At 30.5% G+C, this 20,988-nt stretch overlaps 3 protein-coding genes across 6 annotated transcripts in view; 2 read left to right on the top strand and 1 right to left on the bottom strand.

The window, feature by feature from the left end:
- LOC126833203 (atrial natriuretic peptide receptor 1) overlaps positions 1–10,222 on the top strand; it is a 150,655-nt gene extending 140,433 nt beyond the window's left edge. For all 4 annotated transcript variants that reach the window (XM_050564374.1, XM_050564377.1, XM_050564376.1 and 1 more), the window contains 4 exons: positions 448–622; positions 4,851–4,949; positions 5,549–5,640; positions 6,413–10,222. In XM_050564374.1, the coding sequence (XP_050420331.1) occupies positions 448–622; positions 4,851–4,949; positions 5,549–5,640; positions 6,413–6,667 (621 nt within the window). In that variant the 3' untranslated portion in view covers positions 6,668–10,222. The remainder of the gene's footprint in view (positions 1–447; positions 623–4,850; positions 4,950–5,548; positions 5,641–6,412) is intronic.
- Positions 10,223–12,168: 1,946 nt separating this feature from the next.
- On the top strand, positions 12,169–13,889 carry LOC126833211 (ER membrane protein complex subunit 10). Its single transcript, XM_050564395.1, has 5 exons — positions 12,169–12,404; positions 12,478–12,639; positions 12,706–12,974; positions 13,043–13,139; positions 13,611–13,889. Exons 1-5 carry the CDS (start codon positions 12,345–12,347, stop codon positions 13,680–13,682), a joined length of 660 nt encoding a protein of 219 aa, XP_050420352.1. The 5' UTR covers positions 12,169–12,344; the 3' UTR covers positions 13,683–13,889.
- LOC126833210 (N-acetylglucosamine-6-phosphate deacetylase) lies at positions 13,717–20,423 on the bottom strand. The gene is made up of 5 exons (XM_050564394.1): positions 20,143–20,423; positions 16,017–16,147; positions 15,606–15,953; positions 14,184–14,502; positions 13,717–14,103 (listed from the first exon to the last, which is right to left on the bottom strand). Exons 1-5 carry the CDS (start codon positions 20,336–20,338, stop codon positions 13,895–13,897), a joined length of 1,203 nt encoding a protein of 400 aa, XP_050420351.1. The 5' UTR covers positions 20,339–20,423; the 3' UTR covers positions 13,717–13,894.
- Between the last annotated feature and the right edge of the window lie 565 nt (positions 20,424–20,988).

Here is a 20,988-nt window from a genome sequence, read left to right as displayed (position 1 = left end):
TTTAAATAAAAATCAGTAGCCATTTTGTTGGAGGAATTGTACTAACATTGTTTATATATGTATGTATATAAAAATACACTGATTTTTCCTCCAACAAGATGGCAGACTGATTTCGACGGTGGCATAATATGCTGCCCGTGTATTTTTTTTTTATCAGTGTCCATTATGATTTATTTATTCTGTGATATTATCATCGCCTAACCTAACATTTTAACATGTATCATGGAAAAGTAACGTAGAATTTTTACTTTCCATGAAATTGGTATACAAAATGGCTGCACGTGTTCCACATATTGCAATTCAATGGTTTGAACAACAACAATAATAGCTAATATTTTAGGCCGAACAGCAGATTTTCAACCGCACAAAACTCGAAATGTTATTTATTATTTGTTCTACGATTATCTCACAAGGTTAACAGGAAACATATTAATTGTGGGTTCGCAGGTGGAGACCATAGGAGATGCTTATATGGTCGTGTCGGGGCTTCCTGTCCGAAACGGTAATTTGCACGCCAGAGAGATAGCCCGCATGTCGTTGGCACTTCGGTCGGCCGTACACAGTTTCACCATTAAGCACCGCCCGGACGACCAGCTCAAGCTACGCATTGGCATGCACACCGGTAAGTCTAAACCGCAGCCACCGCGTTTACAGATCCGATTCGATAATGGCTTTTACATTGTTTTTCGATGGAAAAAAAACACTTAGGACCGAAAGACCTTGCTTTTGTTTCACCACCGCACCAAATGCGAGCGAGTAGGTACCATAGAAATTGTTGCAAAACAGAATTTCATGCTTACTTCGACGATTCTTTTAGACGGCTGGGCATAAAAACGTCGATAATACGTGTTCAATTGAACTATTTATTATACAGGGTGTCCCATAAAGAATGGTAGAGTTTCAAACGGCTGTGGGTAGTGAAGTATTGGACCTACAGCGCTCTGGCATGACTTAAATGAAAGAGGGAGTTGTCAAATTTCGAATGACTGCCACTAGATGTCTCTGGCACTAGATGTTTCATAGTCGTAACTGAATTACGCTTCGCCAACTTGATTACTTCTCTTGCCATCTTAACAAACTGAACAATGAAGGCTGGTGACACAAACGGGAACTTTGAGAGATGTCTAGTGGTAGTCGTTCGAAACTTGACAACTCCCTCTTTCATTCAAGCCCTACCAGAGTGCTGTAGGTCCAATACTTCACCACCTACAACCGTTTGAAACCCCACCATTCTTTTTTTATACACCCTGTATTAAGGTGCGACTTTAGGTATTAACACAGAATAATCACAAGGGAATCTTAGATCAGACATATTGATAAATAGCGCAATGATGCCAGAACGCAGATATTGCTTTTTTTATTATTCTGTTTTTTCACTTCTCCTAAAAAAAAGATCTAACGTCGACTCATTTCTGCCATTGACTCCTAAATGTCCTGTCCGATCTCATCGGCTCAGCTATACATCATTTAAAGCATATTATTAATTGTATGTTATAAAATATTATAATTAAAGTAAGAATAATTTTAAAACGTATTTTTTAATAATCATAATTTAACAATTAGGTAGTTCGTACATTTTCGTTATCACCAAAAAACTGAACACTGGAAAAATACATAGTTGGTCCAACTGAAATAATGGTTAATATAGGGACACAATACATTTCTAGTTGGAATGACTAAATAAATAGTTGGCCCAACTAAATGTATAATTGCTTTAACTAAACATTTAGTTGGCCCAGCTATTTATTTAGTTATTCCAACTAGACATTTATTATGTCCCTAAACTTACCGTCAAATAAAATCACAACAAATCTTTTTTTTTTATTGCGGATTACATTTCTACGGCCAAGAAAAACATTACAAGATCTGAAGGGCTAATCGATACTACGCTGTCCGGTATTATCACCATGGCCTAAGTCGTATACTTTTATTGGTCGTGTATACGTTAATTGTACGTTATTATGTTACTGCGGGCTAGTTACAAACGCCCTGATGACGGATCAAGTGCCGTGGAGAAGGCAATGTATAAAAACAAAACAAAAAATGTTTTAATGACACTTTTCATGGACTGCAACGGCCTCGAAATAAGACAAATGTATTTTCGAATAAACGAAAAAAAAAGAAACAGTTGAGACTGAAAGATTATTTGCCCGGAACGACGTGGACGTCCCGAGCGAATCTCAAAAAGGCACTTTAATGGCACTCCTCGTCAAAGTCTTGACGCCAACAAAAAAAAAATTGTATTTACAGAAAAACAATATAATATAGGTATTATTTTAAAAACCACCGAAAGACGAGGCCAAGCGAAATTGACGGACATTTGATTTTCATTCCAATATAATTCATATACGATGGTATTTTAATACAACCCTATAATAATATGCTCGGCCCAGATGTTCAGCAGACACGTGAAAGTCCAAATCAAATAGTTTTTTTGTTTCATTTTATTGACAGCTGAGAAAAAAATCGCATCGTCTCGGGGTGGCGCCAAAACCGTTCAATCAACTTGAATAAAAAAAATAAAATAAAAATCGGCCAATAGTAGTAGCTCCCCATACGATTTAATATCAAAATCGAAATCCGTTTAAAGTACAAATATAAATAATAATATAATATATTAAATTGTATAGCTGCTATTTTATAGTATCTACTATATTATATTATACTATCTCAAACGGATCCCCGTTGTAAACACATACTTTTAAAAACGTCGCGTAAGTCTTCCTAACTGCGCATTTTGTATGATATACAGAATCAATTTTTTTTTTAAGTTTCTATTTTTTTTATTATTATTATTATTATTAATATTATTGTCCCTTTTCCGGCGCTGTGTTGTTATTGTTTTTACAGTATTATTAGGATCAGATGTCGTGATAACGCCAAGGTCCTCACGCATCGCAAACAACGAGCATTGAATAGATTTGTTTTTGGGGGTTTTGTTTAACGATACGACCATTCCGTTCTAATAGTAGTGTTGGCGAATTTGGGATGCAGCTTTTGGCACGTTACCATAATGGTTGCAAATGGAAATATTTGTTTTTTTTGTCATTTTTTTTTTACAAATGTATGCGCAAAAGGGCGCAGCTGTACGATTTTTTTTTTTTTTTTGTCATTACTGTTATTGCTTATTTTTCACTCGAGTCTCATACTGTTTTTTTATCAAGGGTGACATGATTGTCTAGATAAAAAAAAAGAAAGAAAGAAATCTCTCCCCACGATGAGTTACACTACAATCGTATAAAATGAAATTCTTTCAAACCATACACTTATAGTCTAAAACCCTATTTTTTCGTTTGTTTGAACCTGACCTGACTAAACGCGTAAACCCAGTGCAATTGAACTACCTTCGCTAGTTTAAACTGAAATAACTATTTGTTTTGGACATTATGAATAATTAATAAACACACATGGATTACATCACCAAAACTTGGGATTGTAACAGTTATATTTTGGTCCAGTTGTCTATAAGATTTTAAATTCTATCATTCGGTCAATATTCAATGTTTTATACTAAATGATACAAAATAAATATCTCTAAACTGACTATTTAAAAAAATACTTATAACTCAAATTAAATACACTGACAGTATAACTAGTGAAAACATTGTATAAACCTCCGGTCCTTTAACATTTAAATGTTGATATTTACTCAAGTAGTTATTTTTTTGCTTGAGAAAACTTCTGAATACCTTGCTGACAACGTACCCAACCTGACTTCGATTTAATCGGAAATATAGATATTGCTGCGGGTAAGTTTCGGTTGATAGTAATAGTTCTAACTTCTATACAGATAAAGAAATCACGCTAAACGCCTCGTTGCTAATTGTCTTTTGTGTAGTATGTAAACACAATATTTTACATGTTCTCGAAAAAATCTAACAATAAAAATACCTGTACGGCCTTTTTTAGAGGTTTTTGTTTTGCTTGATTGGCCTTCAGAATTTTCTAACCGCATTTTCCGTGTTAAAGCTATTTGGTACATATTCTACCATTTTTCTTTTGTCGAAACCGTTGTTAAGAAGCATTATTCGCTCGTGTGAATCCAATGCTACAAATATCTGTACTACGTCAACACGAATTTGTCGTTAGAGTTATTTTTTCAAAAATCCAAAATGGAAACGCATTTAAACAGTGTGCACGTTCCCTTCTCCGAGGAAACATTTACACTTGGGTGACGCAACGCTATGTATCGTCGGCAAGTGTTTTATTTTGGCCATTATATAATTTTTCGTTATTTCTAGAATGATATAACGTCGAGTACCTGCTGTTGAAAGTTTTTTTTTTTTAATAAATCACTTGTTCGGTGCTTGCGTAATACAGTTCTATATAATCCCAAGGCGAACATAACAAGTCTCTAAAGAGGCATAAACTTTAAAAGAAAACCAACTTATATAAATCTAGTACCACTGTACAAAAGTCCTCGTGGTCGTTACGCTCTAAATCTTTTTCCGTTTGTCTAAACATATTATTTTCGCACGCGTGTGTCCTAATAATGTTAACCAATCGATGAATGTCCGACTGTGTAGATAATCCTCTTATTATTATTACTATGCTAAGCTTTTGTTGCGTATTTATACCGCGCAGACGGATTAAGAAAATATACCAAGTACCTACTCAAAATCCAAAAGCAATGTTTATACAGTAACGGGTGAATGTAATAATTGAGACAACTTTTAATTTTAATTTAGCTTAAGGAATTTTAATACTCCTCTAATGGTAACCTCCACATTTAAGACATCCTTGAAAGTGTTGATACGTTTAAAGTTTAATTAATATTTAAGATGAGAGAATAATTATTGTATGATTCTGTATTATTTTTAATTTGGTAAATAATTTTGGTGTTTTTCTAGGACCGTGCGTCGCCGGAGTGGTTGGACTTAAAATGCCCAGGTACTGTCTGTTCGGAGACACTGTCAACACGGCATCCAGAATGGAATCCAACGGTCAAGGTACAATTTAAAAATATACATTTATATAGATGGATGTATTTGTGTATGTGCTTATTATTATATATATCTATATACAAACGTTCGGTCATTTGTTATGTCGAGCACATTAATGTCCTACGACCATGTTGAAACTGCCCCGAAAATTCGCCAACAATGTCCGTACTGTGCTTGCTCGTCCGTTATCATTTGGGTCAAAGCATACTCCTGTGATGTATTGTATTTAAAATGATTATTGTCCTCTCGTCGCGTTTTGGAATTGCATTCCAAACTCGTTAACAACCCGACCCGACCCGACCGTTCCAAGTGTTGTATAATATTATTATACTTGTACACTTGTATATTTATTGGGACAAACGATTATTCGACATTATGTTTGCTTTCATGGTCGACTTGCGAACGAACAAAATCCGACCACGCAGGAGGAGCTAAAAAGAAAATATACTATACCCCGTTCCACGAGAGAACGCACCTGCGCAGTTGCCAATACGCGTTACTCTTGGCTGCGCAATACACGTAGTGCACACATACATCATACAGCAAACATACATCACTATACAAGTTCAATTATTACATTGAAAAATGTTTGTTTGTTTTCACAGCGTTGCGGATTCACGTGAGCCCGCAAACAAAAGAGGTGCTAGACACATTCGGCACGTTCGACTTGGAGCTCAGGGGTGAAATCGAGATGAAGGTAAAAATTTAATCTATTAATACTTTCTCAGAATATCCATTACCGGAGTTCGCTTTAAATGCGTTCACCGAGTTCTGCCTCAGCCAGGGCTAATGTCGTTACACCGAATAGAGAATAGTACCGACAACAATAGTTGATTCTACTAAAAATCTATTTACACACATAAATAATATTAGTAAATTTCGCGAAATTCAACTTGTCATACAAAAAGCTTAGACCCATATTAGACTATAGCTAATAGTAGGGTATCAAATTTTCAGTTGTTCGAGTTCACTAGAGATGGTTTATAACTCTTTGAAAGGCAAAAAAAAATGTCACCAATATAAGACTCTTAAGGGACAAGATAAATGCGTTAAAAACAGCAAAATGATAGGATAAAAAAGAAAACTACGAGTATGAGGCTAGTGATATTCACTATTACCCACCGTCGGAAAAAAAATATAAGTGGGCAATAACAAAAGTAGTTAGTACTTAGTATACTAACCACCGCCCCTCAAAGAGTTGAAATATTTATTTTTACCGAAAGAAATCAAAATTCAATCTGGCATCAATAGTTTCAGGGTTATCAGTGATGGTCTAATTTAAGGTCAGGTAATTTAAAGAAAACAATAAAATAGGAAATTTTCTAGGAATAATTCGGCCAATATTGTTATTCTATATTCATCTTCGGTCTTAAATAATCTCTAGGATTCGTCTGAGCTAGTTTTGACATTTTCAGATCCTGTATTTTTATACCTCTGATGACAGATTTTTGTTTTTTTTTCCTCTACAGGGTAAAGGTAAAGTAACAACGTATTGGCTGCTTGGCGAAAAGACCCCGGCTGCCGAAATGGCCACGGCTGCTGCTGTGGCCAACAACACGGCTGTGACCACGGGAGTGCCGAACGCCTTGCAAGGATCTTTCAGCAAAATGCACGCCAACAGCAACAGCGTAGGATCTTCGTCGACCAAATCGGTGGCCAACAGTATTGCCAACCACAACAACATAAGCGCGTCGACGCCATTGTTGCAGGGCGACAACGGTTAGATTCGAATGTAAATGGAAAAGTAAATTATCTACTAACAAAATAAAAAATACCCACCGTCTGTATAAAAATGTGTACTCGGCCCCGAAAACCCCGTTTATAATTATCTATCTTCGCTGACCCCAGTAGAGCCGAACATCCACAATATAATAATTAACATATTTTATATTAGGTGCTCAACGCTCTAAAAACAAAATTCATCGTTAAATTGTGTAAATAATCGCCTACTCTACTATATTATATACTTTAAAAACTATAACATTTAGGTACTAGATCAGGTACCGTATACAGTAACAGTATTGACAATTGACTTGAGGTTAATTGTTAATATTCAATTGTAATATAATACATAATTTGTTTATATAACGCGGTGATGATTGCTGACCATTTGTATACAGCATAAAACGACTGGATTCGCATGGGAAAATATCTAATAAAATGTGTACTTAGATAATTATGATAATTTTGCTGTTACCTATAAAATGGTTACCATAGGGTTGTCGAAAGTCCGTCGCTATATCCAGTGAATGTAATTCTCAGAGTAACCGCTATTTTCGCGGCTAAGTCTTCATATAGCCGATGTAGAACTTATGAATGTATTGTATAAATACTGAAATCGTCATAAGAAAGCCAAACCGTTAAAATATTGTTAGCGATGCCAAAGCAAGCGATCGCCCTCCATCTCAACCGTGTTCGACTAACCCGCTAAGGGTGATTTTTCCGACTCTATAATAAATAATATTTTCCACCTAATAAACATATAGTTTCAATTTAGTACTCATAACGCATAATGTACACCGTTTTAGGTGTTTTCTTTTTTAGATGGTCGGATTGTTCTATATTTTGGCTTCGACTACTGTTTTTTATTACTCATTACAATAGGATAATAAATATTGTATAAATTATAATAGTATTTGACCGCACTTAAAAAAAAATATATATATATATACACACACACAAATAAAGTATTATTAAAACCATTGATCACTGTAGTTGGTGTTGTTCTACATACAACTTGAATATTATAATAACATTATAGAATGAAACTACCAAATTTATTTTTATGTACCTAAACGTCGTTGATATAATTTGAGATGTTTAATACAACAATTTAATACATAAATATGTATGTATGTATATAATTTTCATTTGTCCTAAGTGTTTTGTGATTTAAAAATATTTTAATCTTAACGGTTTAAAATAATTAATAGTTTATGGAGAATATATTATATATTATTTCGCCCCCCTACCCACTTTTACTAGACCTAGAACTTTAGACTGTTTAATTATTATTAATAGTGGAAGACCAAATTGATTTTTTGTTGTTATCAGATATTATTAGGTATTATTAACTACCCTTGTTATATAATATATTAATATCCCCTGTCTGTGCCCACCAAGGTCTTCGACTGTTTACATACCACTAAATTATGTATTTTGTTGTACCTTTATTTTATAATTTCTTTTTTTTTTAACTAATTGAAATATACCTTTTAAATATTAACTGTATTTATTTAAGTGTATAGTATGTTGTCTTAATAGATTAGTGATTGTAATTATTTTATTATTAAAAATCCCATACATACCTACGTCTTGTGGCACTTTAAAACTATTTAGGTAGGTAGGTACGTTTAAAACGAAATTTGATTGTGTATATTCGATGTGATTTTAGGTTAGGAGTATTTCAATTTTTATTTTTCACCTTTTTTTTGTAATTATTGTATCAATAAATTTGAAATATTATAATATAATACATAAATACATTTGCGCGTGGAAACCGCATTTTATACCTAACCGAAGAAAATATTTAAATGTTTAAAATAAATAATATTAATTAGAACCGGCGCAACAATTTATTTTTTTAACACTTATTCTATGACAATCACCAAAACATTTAAATCATTAGATGCAATTTTTTTTTTGTATTTTACTCTATAGCCGAGCTGTATAATTTTTTTATTTTTTTACCCGGTACCTGATCAATCATAATATATGTGTTTGTAATTGATAAAAATCAAGGCGTATATATATATATATATATATAGAGGTATCTCATGATCTCATTTTCCCTCATTATTAATTATTATAATTATTACTTTAAAATTCGTATTGATTTACTTTTTATTATTATTACTATTATTAGAATTACGTTGTATATTAGCTTTATTCTCTTTTTCGTGCAAATTTATCAGATGTAATACTTTATTATTAGTATTATTATTTTTATATGCGAAATTACACATTTTATTTCCTCCCAAACGGCATTATTTAGCTCGATAACACATACATACAATTGATATGAATAAGCTATTTTTTTTTTTAGTTTTATAACAATTTGTATAATAGGGAAAAAATGTCACGTTAATGTTGGTAAGTATAAAGATAGAGTATAGAGTTAAAATAATATAATATTATAATAAACGAGTATTGTTGAATTGTATTTAAAAAAAATATATAAAACCAGTCGACTTTGTTTGAATAGAACAATAGTATGATATTATCATTGTAATGTGTTGTAAAATTAATAGGTATTATCTATATATTTAATCGACGACGTTGTAAGATGAATTTTTCACGTGTAGTTGCAACGATAATAATAATAACAATAATAATAATAATAATACTATTATATTATACATATTGTACTATACTATAATACTACATGTTGTATTAAAATTATTATTGTAACCCGTACGGTTAAAACCATATAAATCGGTGAGAAACGCTGGAGAAAAAATTTAAAAAGGGTTGTAAAATGTTTTACTATATTATATAAAATGCGATGCGGAATTATTGTTAATGTTATAATATTATACATTAAAAAAATTAATCTTAGAAGAAAAAAAATTACCGATATTGTTTGTGTATTATTATTATTATTATTATTATATGTGACCCGTCAAGTGTCGTTTGCCATCGGATGACAACGTACCTATATTTATACATTATATATTATTTGTATAGTATGTATAAATAATTTGATATAATATATAATAAATACATATATATATATATATATATAATAATATATATATATATATTATAATAATATGTTAACAAAAAAATACACGGCACGTGGCGATTTATAAGAAAACACAATGCGACTACCGCATTTTCATATTAATATACTTAAAGTGTATTTTTTTTAAAGGATTTTCAATAAAATTCTTTGCTTTATTTTTATTCTACTATTATAATTATTATAATATTTAGCCATGTTAAATACCAGCAAAAGAGGGCAAAACGTACTTGTACTTATCTATAATTGTTTTTGTTTAATTTAATTGTTTGTTATGCTTTAACGAGCCCGCCTCGAACTCGGATATTATGTTTTTATTTAAAGACTTGGCGTTAGGGCGTGCGGAAAGAAGGAAATTATCCAATTACTTAACTCTCTTATGAAAATAGCCATATTGGGTATAAATCGTCCCGTATCCGACCGCATATTATGCGTTCTATATTATAATAAAAATTGTGTATATAAGCTAGTCTTTTACTTATATGATAATAATATATATCTAGATGATTTCATTAAAACATGTATTAGAATTACTGTATGTCTGTATTGATTGTGTTTTCATTTTGAAATATATATATATATATATATTATAATTGCGAGTAATTATAGATGTTAAATATAATCTGATTGGAGACGATGCGTTTTTTTATTTAAAATTTTTCAATTTTAGCGGCAGACAAGAGCCGAGGGCAAGATTGAGTGTTAAATATCGACCCGGAGTAAAGGTCGGCCTTTACTGGGTGGGTCGGTTGAGGTATCCAATTCGAAATGTCACACAGGAAAAAGTGGCAAAATTAAAGTAGCCTCCGTATCATTAATTATAAACCAAGACGTTTTATTTTGGTCTCGGGTCGAAAATGCCAAATGCGTTTCGAGTGGACTTTAATTTCAAGACATTTTATACCGGAAGTCTTGGCCTATACACAAGGTCAATTAAACTGTAATATATAAATTAATAGTTAACAACGATGTTCGAATTAAAGGTAACAATCTCGTTAAGTTATATAATTTAGATTTAGAAACTGATTTTAAAGAAAATATACTTCAATTTATACACAATGTTAAAAATCGGACCCGAAATTGCGTGATGTCGATAATCGTAAGCTTAAGAAACTTTATAATTGTAAATAAATTCCGGTTGATGAAATTCCACATCAAGTAGTAATCGTGTTCGCTTCTGAGAATCCAGACATGGTTGAAGACACGATGCCGATGGAGAAGCCAGGGTTTTTAATATTTTTCCATAATACTGGAATTACAGTACAATAAAGTTTATGTATTATATGGATTGAGAAATGTATTTTATATAAGTTATAACATTTTCCCTTTATTTTAATTAATTATTCAACATATTTAGAAAGTTCTAAGATACCTACCACTGAATAATATTTTCGAGATTTATTTGCTCTTCATATGTCCATCCAGATATTATATGTACCTATCTATCTATTCAATACTACCTAATAAATACACTGGGATCAAACCATTTTAAAAAGTTAAACGGTTTATTTGTATTATTTTAGATATAATACCTACAGTCTTTTAAAAATGTCTGAACTTCAACTTAAAGTTATTAGGTTGTTCAGGTTGCTCTAGGACAAAATTTAAAATTATGTATAAAATAATATGTAATTGACTATGTATTGATGTAAGTGTAGATATTAAAAAAAGAAATATTAATTGTACTCATAACGTCGTTATATACTCAAACAAAATGTGAACCGGATTTGAGGGATTTCCATAATAAACCTTTTAAGAAAATATTGTCTTTTAATGGAGACAAATATGTTTATTATGATTAACGAATTAAAACAGAGAAATAATATCATGTGTATAAGATGCTTGTTAAAAATCAATCGATATAGTGACATCTAAACTATATTTTTATTGTAGTTTTCATGTCTATATATATATATATATATATATATATTGCAATGTGTTAAAAATAAAATAAAACGGCCATTTATGACAATGCAATTTCTACAATTATGTAGCATAGATTATTATTACATTTATAAGTTTAGCAATTTTAGTTTAAACGAACAATAATTTTCATAAAATTAAGCAAAAGCCAACGTCTTGTCAGTCGGCGGTCATAAATATACTGGATTTCATACGTTGATTCCGTAGACCTATAAATCATAAACATAATATATAACCATAGCGTAGACCATTCGGCTTTCTTTATAGATATAGTAATAAAAAGAAATACAGAGAAATAACGGTAAGTGCAATTCGAAGTAATAATTAAAAATGGAACTTCGATGTGACTGTATAGGTATTGTAGTAAAAAAAATATAGCTACATTGAACATAAATTCGCAGTAAATGTATTCGTGTCAATTGTCGTCGAAGTAATTGACATTCGTAGTACGCAACATTTGTGGTAACTATGGTATCCCCCCAATATAACAGCTGTGGTATATCATGGGCCGGGTTGGCTATCCAGTTATCAGCTTGATTCGTGTTGTGTATGTAATATTTTAGTCAATACTTGTTTTTGGGCTTGAAATAAGTGGTCGTATCGGCTAATTTTTATTTTTTAGTATGTCTTAAAAGTTTTTTGAGTTACATTTAACCGCCAATAGTTATTAATATTACTTTCTGATGAACTTATCGGACGCGTTTCTATAATAATATAATAAATCCAATTTTGCAATCATGTTTAAAGTATTCACTTGTATTTTGTATCTATTAGTTACCAAAACGGTTGGCATTTCAGTAAGTTGTATTTTTTTGTTATTCAGAAGTTTGATAATATTATGCAATTTATTTAATTTCTTTACTGTCATAGGATTCTACCTCTTATGACTCCATAAGCGATATATACTTGGAACACGAATTGATTCCCGGTTCTGGATTTACCAAGCGCGGTTCCATACCGTTAAATTTAGAAACTAGAAATGACGTAGTTTCTGATTCTGTAATTAGCGACTCAGATTTAAAACTGTTAAATGTGAGTAATACCTAGGTGTATTGTGTTATTAAGATTTTATTTACAAACATATTATCTTATTTACAGAAATTGGCGAGTAACAATGAAATTTATAGGCTTAAAGTGACGGTAAAATTATTATCTGGGAAAGAGACGACCTTCTTAACGTTTACCAGAGCGTGCCTTATAGTTGGATCAAAATTGAACCACTTTCTCACTGTGCACTTGGACCATTTTGATATGCCATTTGCGGTAAACTTGGCTACAAATACAGGCAACTGTAATCGATTCGATGAGGCAAATACAAATAAGTTCACGGCTACGATATTCTTTAGAAGACCAGAGACGAGTCCTACGTAAGTTTATTTATTTAGATTATAAACCGATAATGTTCATATAAAAACATATTGGGTTTTTTTTATAGTCCCGACACTGCAACCTATATTCAAAAGATAGAACGCGAACGAGAAGCAAGAGAGAAAGGAAAATCAAATAACAACAAATCCATGCTTGCAAAATATGTAAGTGATTTAAAGCTGTTATCTCCAGTTTGACTTAACATCTAAGAAGGGTTGATCCTTTAATTTAAAGGGATTCAATTAATAATACATTAATTATTGGTATTATACTATAGTTCAAGCCGATTTCAATAATGAGTAAAATTCACAAACAACGTTTATCTGAATTTATTCCGAAAAGATTTTTTTAAAACATGAAATGTTATTTATAAAAGATAAATAATGAAAATACTCTTTGAGTACGGTTATATACCGAGAATGGCAACCGGCCATAAGTGTTTTAAATTGTTTGTTATTTAACTAGAAAATTTGATATAAAACAAGTTATCGCCAACTCTGACTTATATGCTATTATAAATTGTTAGTAAAGTAAAACTTATGTGCAACAATGACTTCTCAATTGCATCGTGCTCTACTATCTTGTACTAATTAAATTGTTGTTTGTTGAACTTAATTTAAACCTTTTTATTGCAGTGGATGTACATTGTGCCGTTGGTAATTTTCATGATGATTGCTGGAGCAACAAATCCCGAGGCAGCAAGATAGTGCCTAGATAAGCCCAAAAAATAACATCTGTAAATTAAAAAAGATCACTAAGTTTAATGGTAAAATAAGATATGTATTACATTTTGTATATATATATATATTTCGGGTAATATAAGTCATTATAAATAAATAAATACAAATTATTTAATTAGTCAGTACGGCACATGAAGAATAATAAATGTTATAAAACAAGTGTAGTAACTCTAAGACGATTAGTTTTTCTTGACTACGAAACCAGATCCTTTCTTATTCTTGTAAACACATTGTCCGCCTATCCACGTCGACAGAACGTTCAAGTTGTTTCCTAATAGAACAAAATCTGCATCAGCTCCGAAATTGAGCGTTCCTTTTACGTTTTCGATTCCCAGCACTTGGGCCGGGTGTAAGGTCACTGCTTCAATTGCTTCGGGCACACTACAATCTTAACGAAAAATAACGGTTAATGTCATCTAGTATACAGTTTAAGACTTAAGTAAGTAAAATTTCTTTCAAAGCATTTACCTGTTGCGTTTATAAAACATCGTAGACATTCGTCGAGCGAAGTCGTGCTTCCGCACAACGTGTTTGTATCGGCTATGTATGCTTTTGAATTTTTCAATTCTATTTGTTTGTCGGCCAGATGGTGAATTCCGTCTGACAAACCCGCTACTGAAATTGCATCCGTTACCAACACGAGACCTTTAGGATTGATCTTGTGGGCAATCTTCAATGCGGCGGGGTGTGTGTGGATGCCGTCGGCAATGAGACCAAAATACATTTGTCTGTTGTCGCTTGGCGAAGATGCGATTAATCCAACTATTCCTGGATCTCGATGATGAAACTAAAAAAAAAAAAACAATATTTTAAACCACTGGACCGATTTTTTTTTAGCATGTCTTCAACCGAAATCGTACCTAAAATGTAATTTTATAAGGCAAACAAATTTTACTTAACCCGCAAAAACACCTTAAAAATGTACACATCAGTCAACTTAAAGTTATGTCATGAAAAATAGTGAAACCACTTCTAAACTTGTAGTTAAATTTTTAGCTTCGATGCGATAGCTAGAAACTTGGTTTTATAATGATAAACCCCAAAAATCTTAATCGGTTTTTCAACCGTGAACTTTGATTTGCTATGGCATCGTGAACAACGGTCGTATCAGTTCTAAATTTTATAGGACATTTATTAGGCATGCCCTCAAACCCAAATTTCAACAACCCCATGGGAGGTTTGAAGAGGAGAAAATTATAATATGTGCAAGAAAAAAAAAATCTGGATTTTGAAGACTATTATGAGATCAACAACTCGAAATTCAGTAAATAACCTCTTAAATAATCACAAAAAATATATACTTAATAAAATTAAAAAATTGGAAATTTCCTAAAGACTATTTTTGTTTTGTTCACTGAACGTGATAATAACGGTGGCTATGAATTTTTTTAATTAACAAATTTTTTTTTGTCAAATTATACAAGGTGATCAATTAAACGTGACCTCCGTTTAGTTTTAGGAAATAACATAATACCTAAAGAAGTAAGTTTACTAAGGTTCATTACTTCCATTTAAAAATAAATAAAAAACAATATTTTTCCAACTTGAAAATACAGCACCTTATAACTTTTTTTCAATAATTCCAACGACTTACAAATCCAAATCAGTATATTTCTTCGATCAACCTTTTCTCTGTACTCCTTTTTTTTATGTAGTTTTAGTTGGATTTGGCACACTTTTTTTATTGAAGAAAAATCGACAAAAACAAAATGACACATTATTCACTGCCTATAAAATGATGTATATTTAATACCATCTACTATAAGTATTTTTTTTTGTGGTCTTACCGCCATTAGGTTATAATAATTGCATAAGACTTCTGCGACCTCCCCTACCCATGCTACCCTACCTATGCTGGCTTTTTATTATCGTTTTACTACTTATACTTACCGGAAGCATTGCGTTAAACAAATGAGTGATGAATTTAGCTCCATTTTCTACGGCTTTTAAGCCCGTGTACATGTCCGCAGAAGTGTGTCCTACCGATACGACAATCCCCTTTTCGGCGAGCATCTTGATTGCGGCCATTGACCCTTCTAGTTCAGGAGCCATCGTAACAATACTTATGTTTTCCAAACTACCATAAGTGTCTGTCATACTGGTTTGTTCCAAAGTTTTTGTATTGGTTATGTTGTGTGCGCCGAGTTTGTGCTCGCTGATAAATGGACCTTCGACGTGGGCGCCCAGAATTGCTGCCCCTAGCTCGTCTCCTGCACATCTTTTTAATTTCGGCAACACCTAACCGAATAGAAAAGAAATGTTTAACAGTCACACTTGTATTTAAACAACACTTGTCAATACTTTATGGTAACTCGATTCGCTGGTCGTGACTATAGTGGGACAAAATCCGGTCACGCCATACTGTAACAACCCTTTCCGGACTATATCTAGGCCTTCTCCGCAACTGTGTGTAAAATCAACGCCAAAAGCTCCTGAAAAAATCGCAAACATTTATTTGATTTGACTTATATTTTAATATAAATTGTTAATGTTATAACTTTATAATTTAGATACACTTCAGAAGCAGCAATTTATGTTGTGCTTAGCCGCAGCATCCGAACAACGCTGTAGCTTTACCCCTTAAAATAAAAAAATAAGGAGGTCAAAATGTTCGTTTCATTATGGGCTAATTATTCGTTTATATTTCAAATGTAATAATGTAATTTATGTATTTTTACCTAAGACTTAATAGACTGGTATAATCATGGCCAATAGATTTGATTTAAGACTTTTTTCTTGTAACATAATTTTAATTTTTTTTCTTAATATATTTTTTAAGCGTCGTAAACGCCTTTGAATAACTTTACAGAAACTACGATGGCAAATGTATATCGCTTTTAACATTTGATCGATTTCATTCATTTTAAAATGTCTTTAGTAGCAACAATTTATGTCTTGTGTTTCCAACATATTTCTAGCCACTTTCTTTCCAACATATTTCTATCCGTATCTCAATTTATCAAAAACATTAATATATTATAGTATAAACATATAAATCAGCTTATCAGCTTTACATCAAAGCTTAAAACTAATACTATCAGTATTTATTCTCTATTTTAATTCGTTAAAACAATTCATACAGTAAAATATATTTTCATAATATGGATGTTTATTTTACATTAATAGTATAAATGACGAAAAAAAAGATGTTGTAATCGCTTTGAGGTGAATATTGACGAATAACAGTAGGAAGGAAAATAATAGATTTTATGAATAAAAAATAAAAACAATTAAATTATTTGCAAGACTATTGGAATTGCTTTAGACATAAAATAAGTTAATTACAATTTATAATTTGAACATTTTCTAAATAAACATTTATTTTTTAACATATTTATTAAATATTTTAATAATTATTATTTAGAAGAAATAACATTTTTTTAAATGTGGTTATAATATAGGTAATGTGACACGATGTAATTTTTTTATTTAGAATTTTAACATACAATTTTTTTGATTTTAAAACAATTTTCATGATGTACCTACACCAATTTACGAGATTTGAGGCCACTGCATTCAAGTTTGATATTATTTGTAAAGTCAGTCCCATAGTTTTGGAGTTACATGGGACTTAGGGGGGTAGTATTTAGATTTAAAAAAAAATTAAAAATAGATAATTTATTAATGTTTGTTTTGGTTTATTGAAATCAAATAATGTATAAATGGACCACTTTGTAAGTGCATTTGTGTTACATGTGTATTCCATATTTTATTTTATTTTCAATAACTGGACAGCTATTTTTTTGTAATTTAACTAAATCCGAAATTATTCAACTGAACAAATATGTAAATAATTGCATAAACGTTCGTCGAATGATGTTTAACAAATCATTAAATATATTTTACGATTTCGTGGACACCATTTCGTAACCCGCCTATTAAAAAGAAAAATTAGTAAAAGCTTTATTTACAGTTTACATATAGGTATATTTTTAATTGTAACCTATTTTAACTGTTGACGTTTAAATTTATATTTTAAACATTATTTTTGTATGTGTGGGCACGCATGCACAAACACAGTGTTTAACAACAATTGAACTACTATAAAAATCAATGCCAATTATTAATATTATCTGGTTCTGGTGTCGGTCATTTATACACATACTTCATATAGAAAAAGAATAGTAGGTCATATATTGTATAACGATTAACGTGTGCATCTTCTGTCTGCAAAAGGTAGTTAATTTTAACTAATTTTAGTAGGCAGCTGTGAAAACCTCATTTACTCATTACTTAACAGAACATTTTTTTTTCTGTATAAATTATTTACTTAAATTATTTAAGGCCGTTGGGTGTAATTTAAAGCAAGTGAGGCAGGCCAATGTACTTGCACTTTTTTCCATTAAAAAACTAGTCATTTTTTTTTTTTGTTTATTAATACCTTATTTTTAAAAGTTCAACTAAAATGTAGATTATATTATTAGTTTAGTAATAAATTATATTTACATGTACCCCGTTTCCTTACAATAATCCCGTATGACTATAATAATATAATAGGAGTATAGCATTTATGTAAGAACAATTTTTTGCAAAAATAGTCAATAAAATGATTATTATTGGGTAGGTTAACCGTTTAGGGTTTAAACTTTTATTGAAATATATTTGAGTAAAATTTAGTGTTAAATTTATATTTCATAGTAATAATTACTTTGTCCATCTAATTGCAATAACCAATATAGATTATTGTTTGTATTCTCGATTTGAGTAACCTTTTACCCCTTTCTTTCACTAATTTTCACAGTACACAATTGGCTAAAGTACTAATGTACCATTGCTGAAATGTATCAAATTCCAAATATTTCTTCTAATTTTTATTTATTATTAAATTATTAAGTCCACTTATATCTCAGTTGGCTAAACAATTTTAATGTTTCATAATCATTTTTCAGTTGTAAATATTTTATCTTTCAAAGGCACTCCACTTAGGTTACACTTGTATGCCATTCAAACTTAACAATTCAAATGGCCTACATTTATTGATGTACTTGTGCTAGGAGATAAGACATGTACATGGAAATATTTCCTAACACACATATTTTGATTTATTACTACGACGTACAACTATTGTATTTTGTAGGTACTTAAAATTGTATTGATAAGGTAATTTATATTAATTTATCTCTCACGTCCCGCATAGTTCCATTAACCTAAATATTTGTAAAAAAAAAAAACATTTTTTAACTTTCAGAATAATGAAGCCAGGTAAACCTGTGCCACGCCCTCTAATTGAGATTTTTTAACGCCTATTATTATTGTAGCTTATAAGTTAGGTATAAGATAAATATTGTGACTACTACAACTTACAAGTAAAAATAAGTTAAAATTATAAGTTTAGGTAAGTGTTTCTTATTTTGTTGTTAACATCTGAAATAATAATATTATTAGAATAATAAATGTACCAACATGGCAGCCGTACAGTTATTATTTCATTGTTTAATCTTTGAATATCAGTTTTATTGATATTATAATTATTGTCCACCTGCTAATAAAAAAAAATAGTTAAATCTGAATACATATTAAACTAAACAAAAAAATAAATTCTCGGATCAATTTTATGAATAATTTTTCAAACCTGAAATGAACAGTAGATGCAGTTAAATATTATGTTTTGGGTGTCTAAAATTTTAAATTATTCAAACGTCTATTTATAGTCAAAACATTTTTATCAAAGAACGCCATAAAAAAGGTCAATGTTATTTTATGTTGTACTTATTTGTATTAATTATTATCAATATTTTATTAATAAAAAAACGTTGTACGCGTTAATATTTTTTAACGTAAATAACCCTGACCTAACCTGGAATCTTTTACAATGAAAATAATATTTTGTACTTCGAGGAGTAAAGATATTCATGGCAAAACGCAAAAGATTGTACTACATAAGTAGGGTCTAATACGCACTAACAGGCATTTTTCTTTTTCTTTTTTATTATTATTAAATAGTATTGTAAGATAATACACAATCTGTGTAGGAATGTCAAGGAATATTTGACACAATTGTCAACAAAAAATAGCGTCAAAAAGTTTTGCAGTTAAAATAATATTGCAAATAACACAATAATCAATTATCTCTTGTTATATATTATAATATTATGAAATATAATATTATTTTAATTATCATTAGAATAGTAGGTATAATTTATTTAGAATAATATATATATATATATATATATATATATATATATATATAATAAAAAACGTAAATAATTTCGTTTGTAATTAAATTTGTTTGCAATCGCCTAAGTACAAGATAAAATATAAATAGTTTAAGATATATATTAAATATTGAAAAAAAAGTGCAAAATAAAAACTTACATAATATCGAGTTACGAATTTTTGGGTTATTTTATGGATTAAATATATATATATATATCATAAAAAAGTAAATATTATTTGACTAGCCTTTTAAATATGTATGTATACTGACCGTTTATTTGCAAGTCAATGAATCCGGGCGCCACAAGAGAACCTAGGCAATCGATTTCGACATCTGGCGATTTTCTTAGATCATAAAATATTATGTCCGGATCCACAATTCTTCCGTCTTCGACCCACAGGTCTTTGGGTAGAATTTGTCCGTCCGTCAGTACGTTACAATTGAAATACTTTGTGACAACAGTCATAGTTTTTTTTTTCTTTTGCCTTTTTTACCACACACACAAACGGCAACTGTACTCGCTATAAGCAAAACGATAACTGAAGTCTATTACGGCATTTTTCAAACAATTATCAACACATGTTTTGTTTCATGCCTCAATTAAAGAGTTCACAAGGTCGTCGTTCGCTAGACATTGATTGTTTTGTTCGTTGTTTGTTTTTTATCTACGTGTACCTAGAGTAAATACGATCAGATTGTGTATTGCATCTCAAGAGACAATAATATAATAACATAACAATGACTTTTTTTATTGATTTATAAACATAATTCGGAATATAAAACTATTTCCTGTTTTTTTTAAAAAAAAAAATTTAAGAAAGTAACAAAAGTATTAATATTTCATTTTAACGCTTAATGCTTAGGTCTTCATAAATATTTACAATAAAATTAAATAAATTCACAAAGATAAAATGTTTACATCTCTAACACAAAGTTAATTTAACAAAAATGTTAATAATAATAAAAAAAATAAATGAGGTAATTAGAAATGTTTAACAAAGCTATTTTTGTTCTATTGTAAATGTATAATCACCACTATATAATTATTATTACTAAGATTTTGTTTTGATTCACAATGTTTTTTTGTTTAAAAATCTGTCCGGTGGCGTTAATTAT

The sequence above is a fragment of the Adelges cooleyi genome, unplaced genomic scaffold (assembly GCF_023614345.1).
Source record: "Adelges cooleyi isolate 19-005CV unplaced genomic scaffold, UGA_ACOO_1.1 ACOO_flye_CR_arks_rails_tigmint_CR_PRNA_2, whole genome shotgun sequence".
Lineage (NCBI taxonomy): Eukaryota > Metazoa > Arthropoda > Insecta > Hemiptera > Adelgidae > Adelges > Adelges cooleyi.
This window is presented reverse-complemented; position numbering and strand designations above follow the sequence as displayed.

What these genes read in the sequence shown, in the direction of transcription:
- LOC126833211 (XM_050564395.1), top strand. Translation starts at nt 12,345, where the DNA reads ATGTTTAAAGTATTCACTTGTATTTTGTATCTATTAGTTACCAAAACG. An exon ending in CCAAAACGGTTGGCATTTCA is followed by an intron (nt 12,405 to 12,477) that starts GTAAGTTGTATT and finishes TTACTGTCATAG; the next exon opens with GATTCTACCTCTTATGACTC. An exon ending in CAGATTTAAAACTGTTAAAT is followed by an intron (nt 12,640 to 12,705) that starts GTGAGTAATACC and finishes TCTTATTTACAG; the next exon opens with AAATTGGCGAGTAACAATGA.
- LOC126833210 (XM_050564394.1), bottom strand. Translation starts at nt 20,338, where the DNA reads ATGACTGTTGTCACAAAGTATTTCAATTGTAACGTACTGACGGACGGA. An exon ending in CATTGACTTGCAAATAAACG is followed by an intron (nt 16,148 to 20,142) that starts GTCAGTATACAT and finishes CGATTTTTTCAG; the next exon opens with GAGCTTTTGGCGTTGATTTT. An exon ending in TGTTTAACGCAATGCTTCCG is followed by an intron (nt 14,503 to 15,605) that starts GTAAGTATAAGT and finishes TTTTTTTTTTAG; the next exon opens with TTTCATCATCGAGATCCAGG.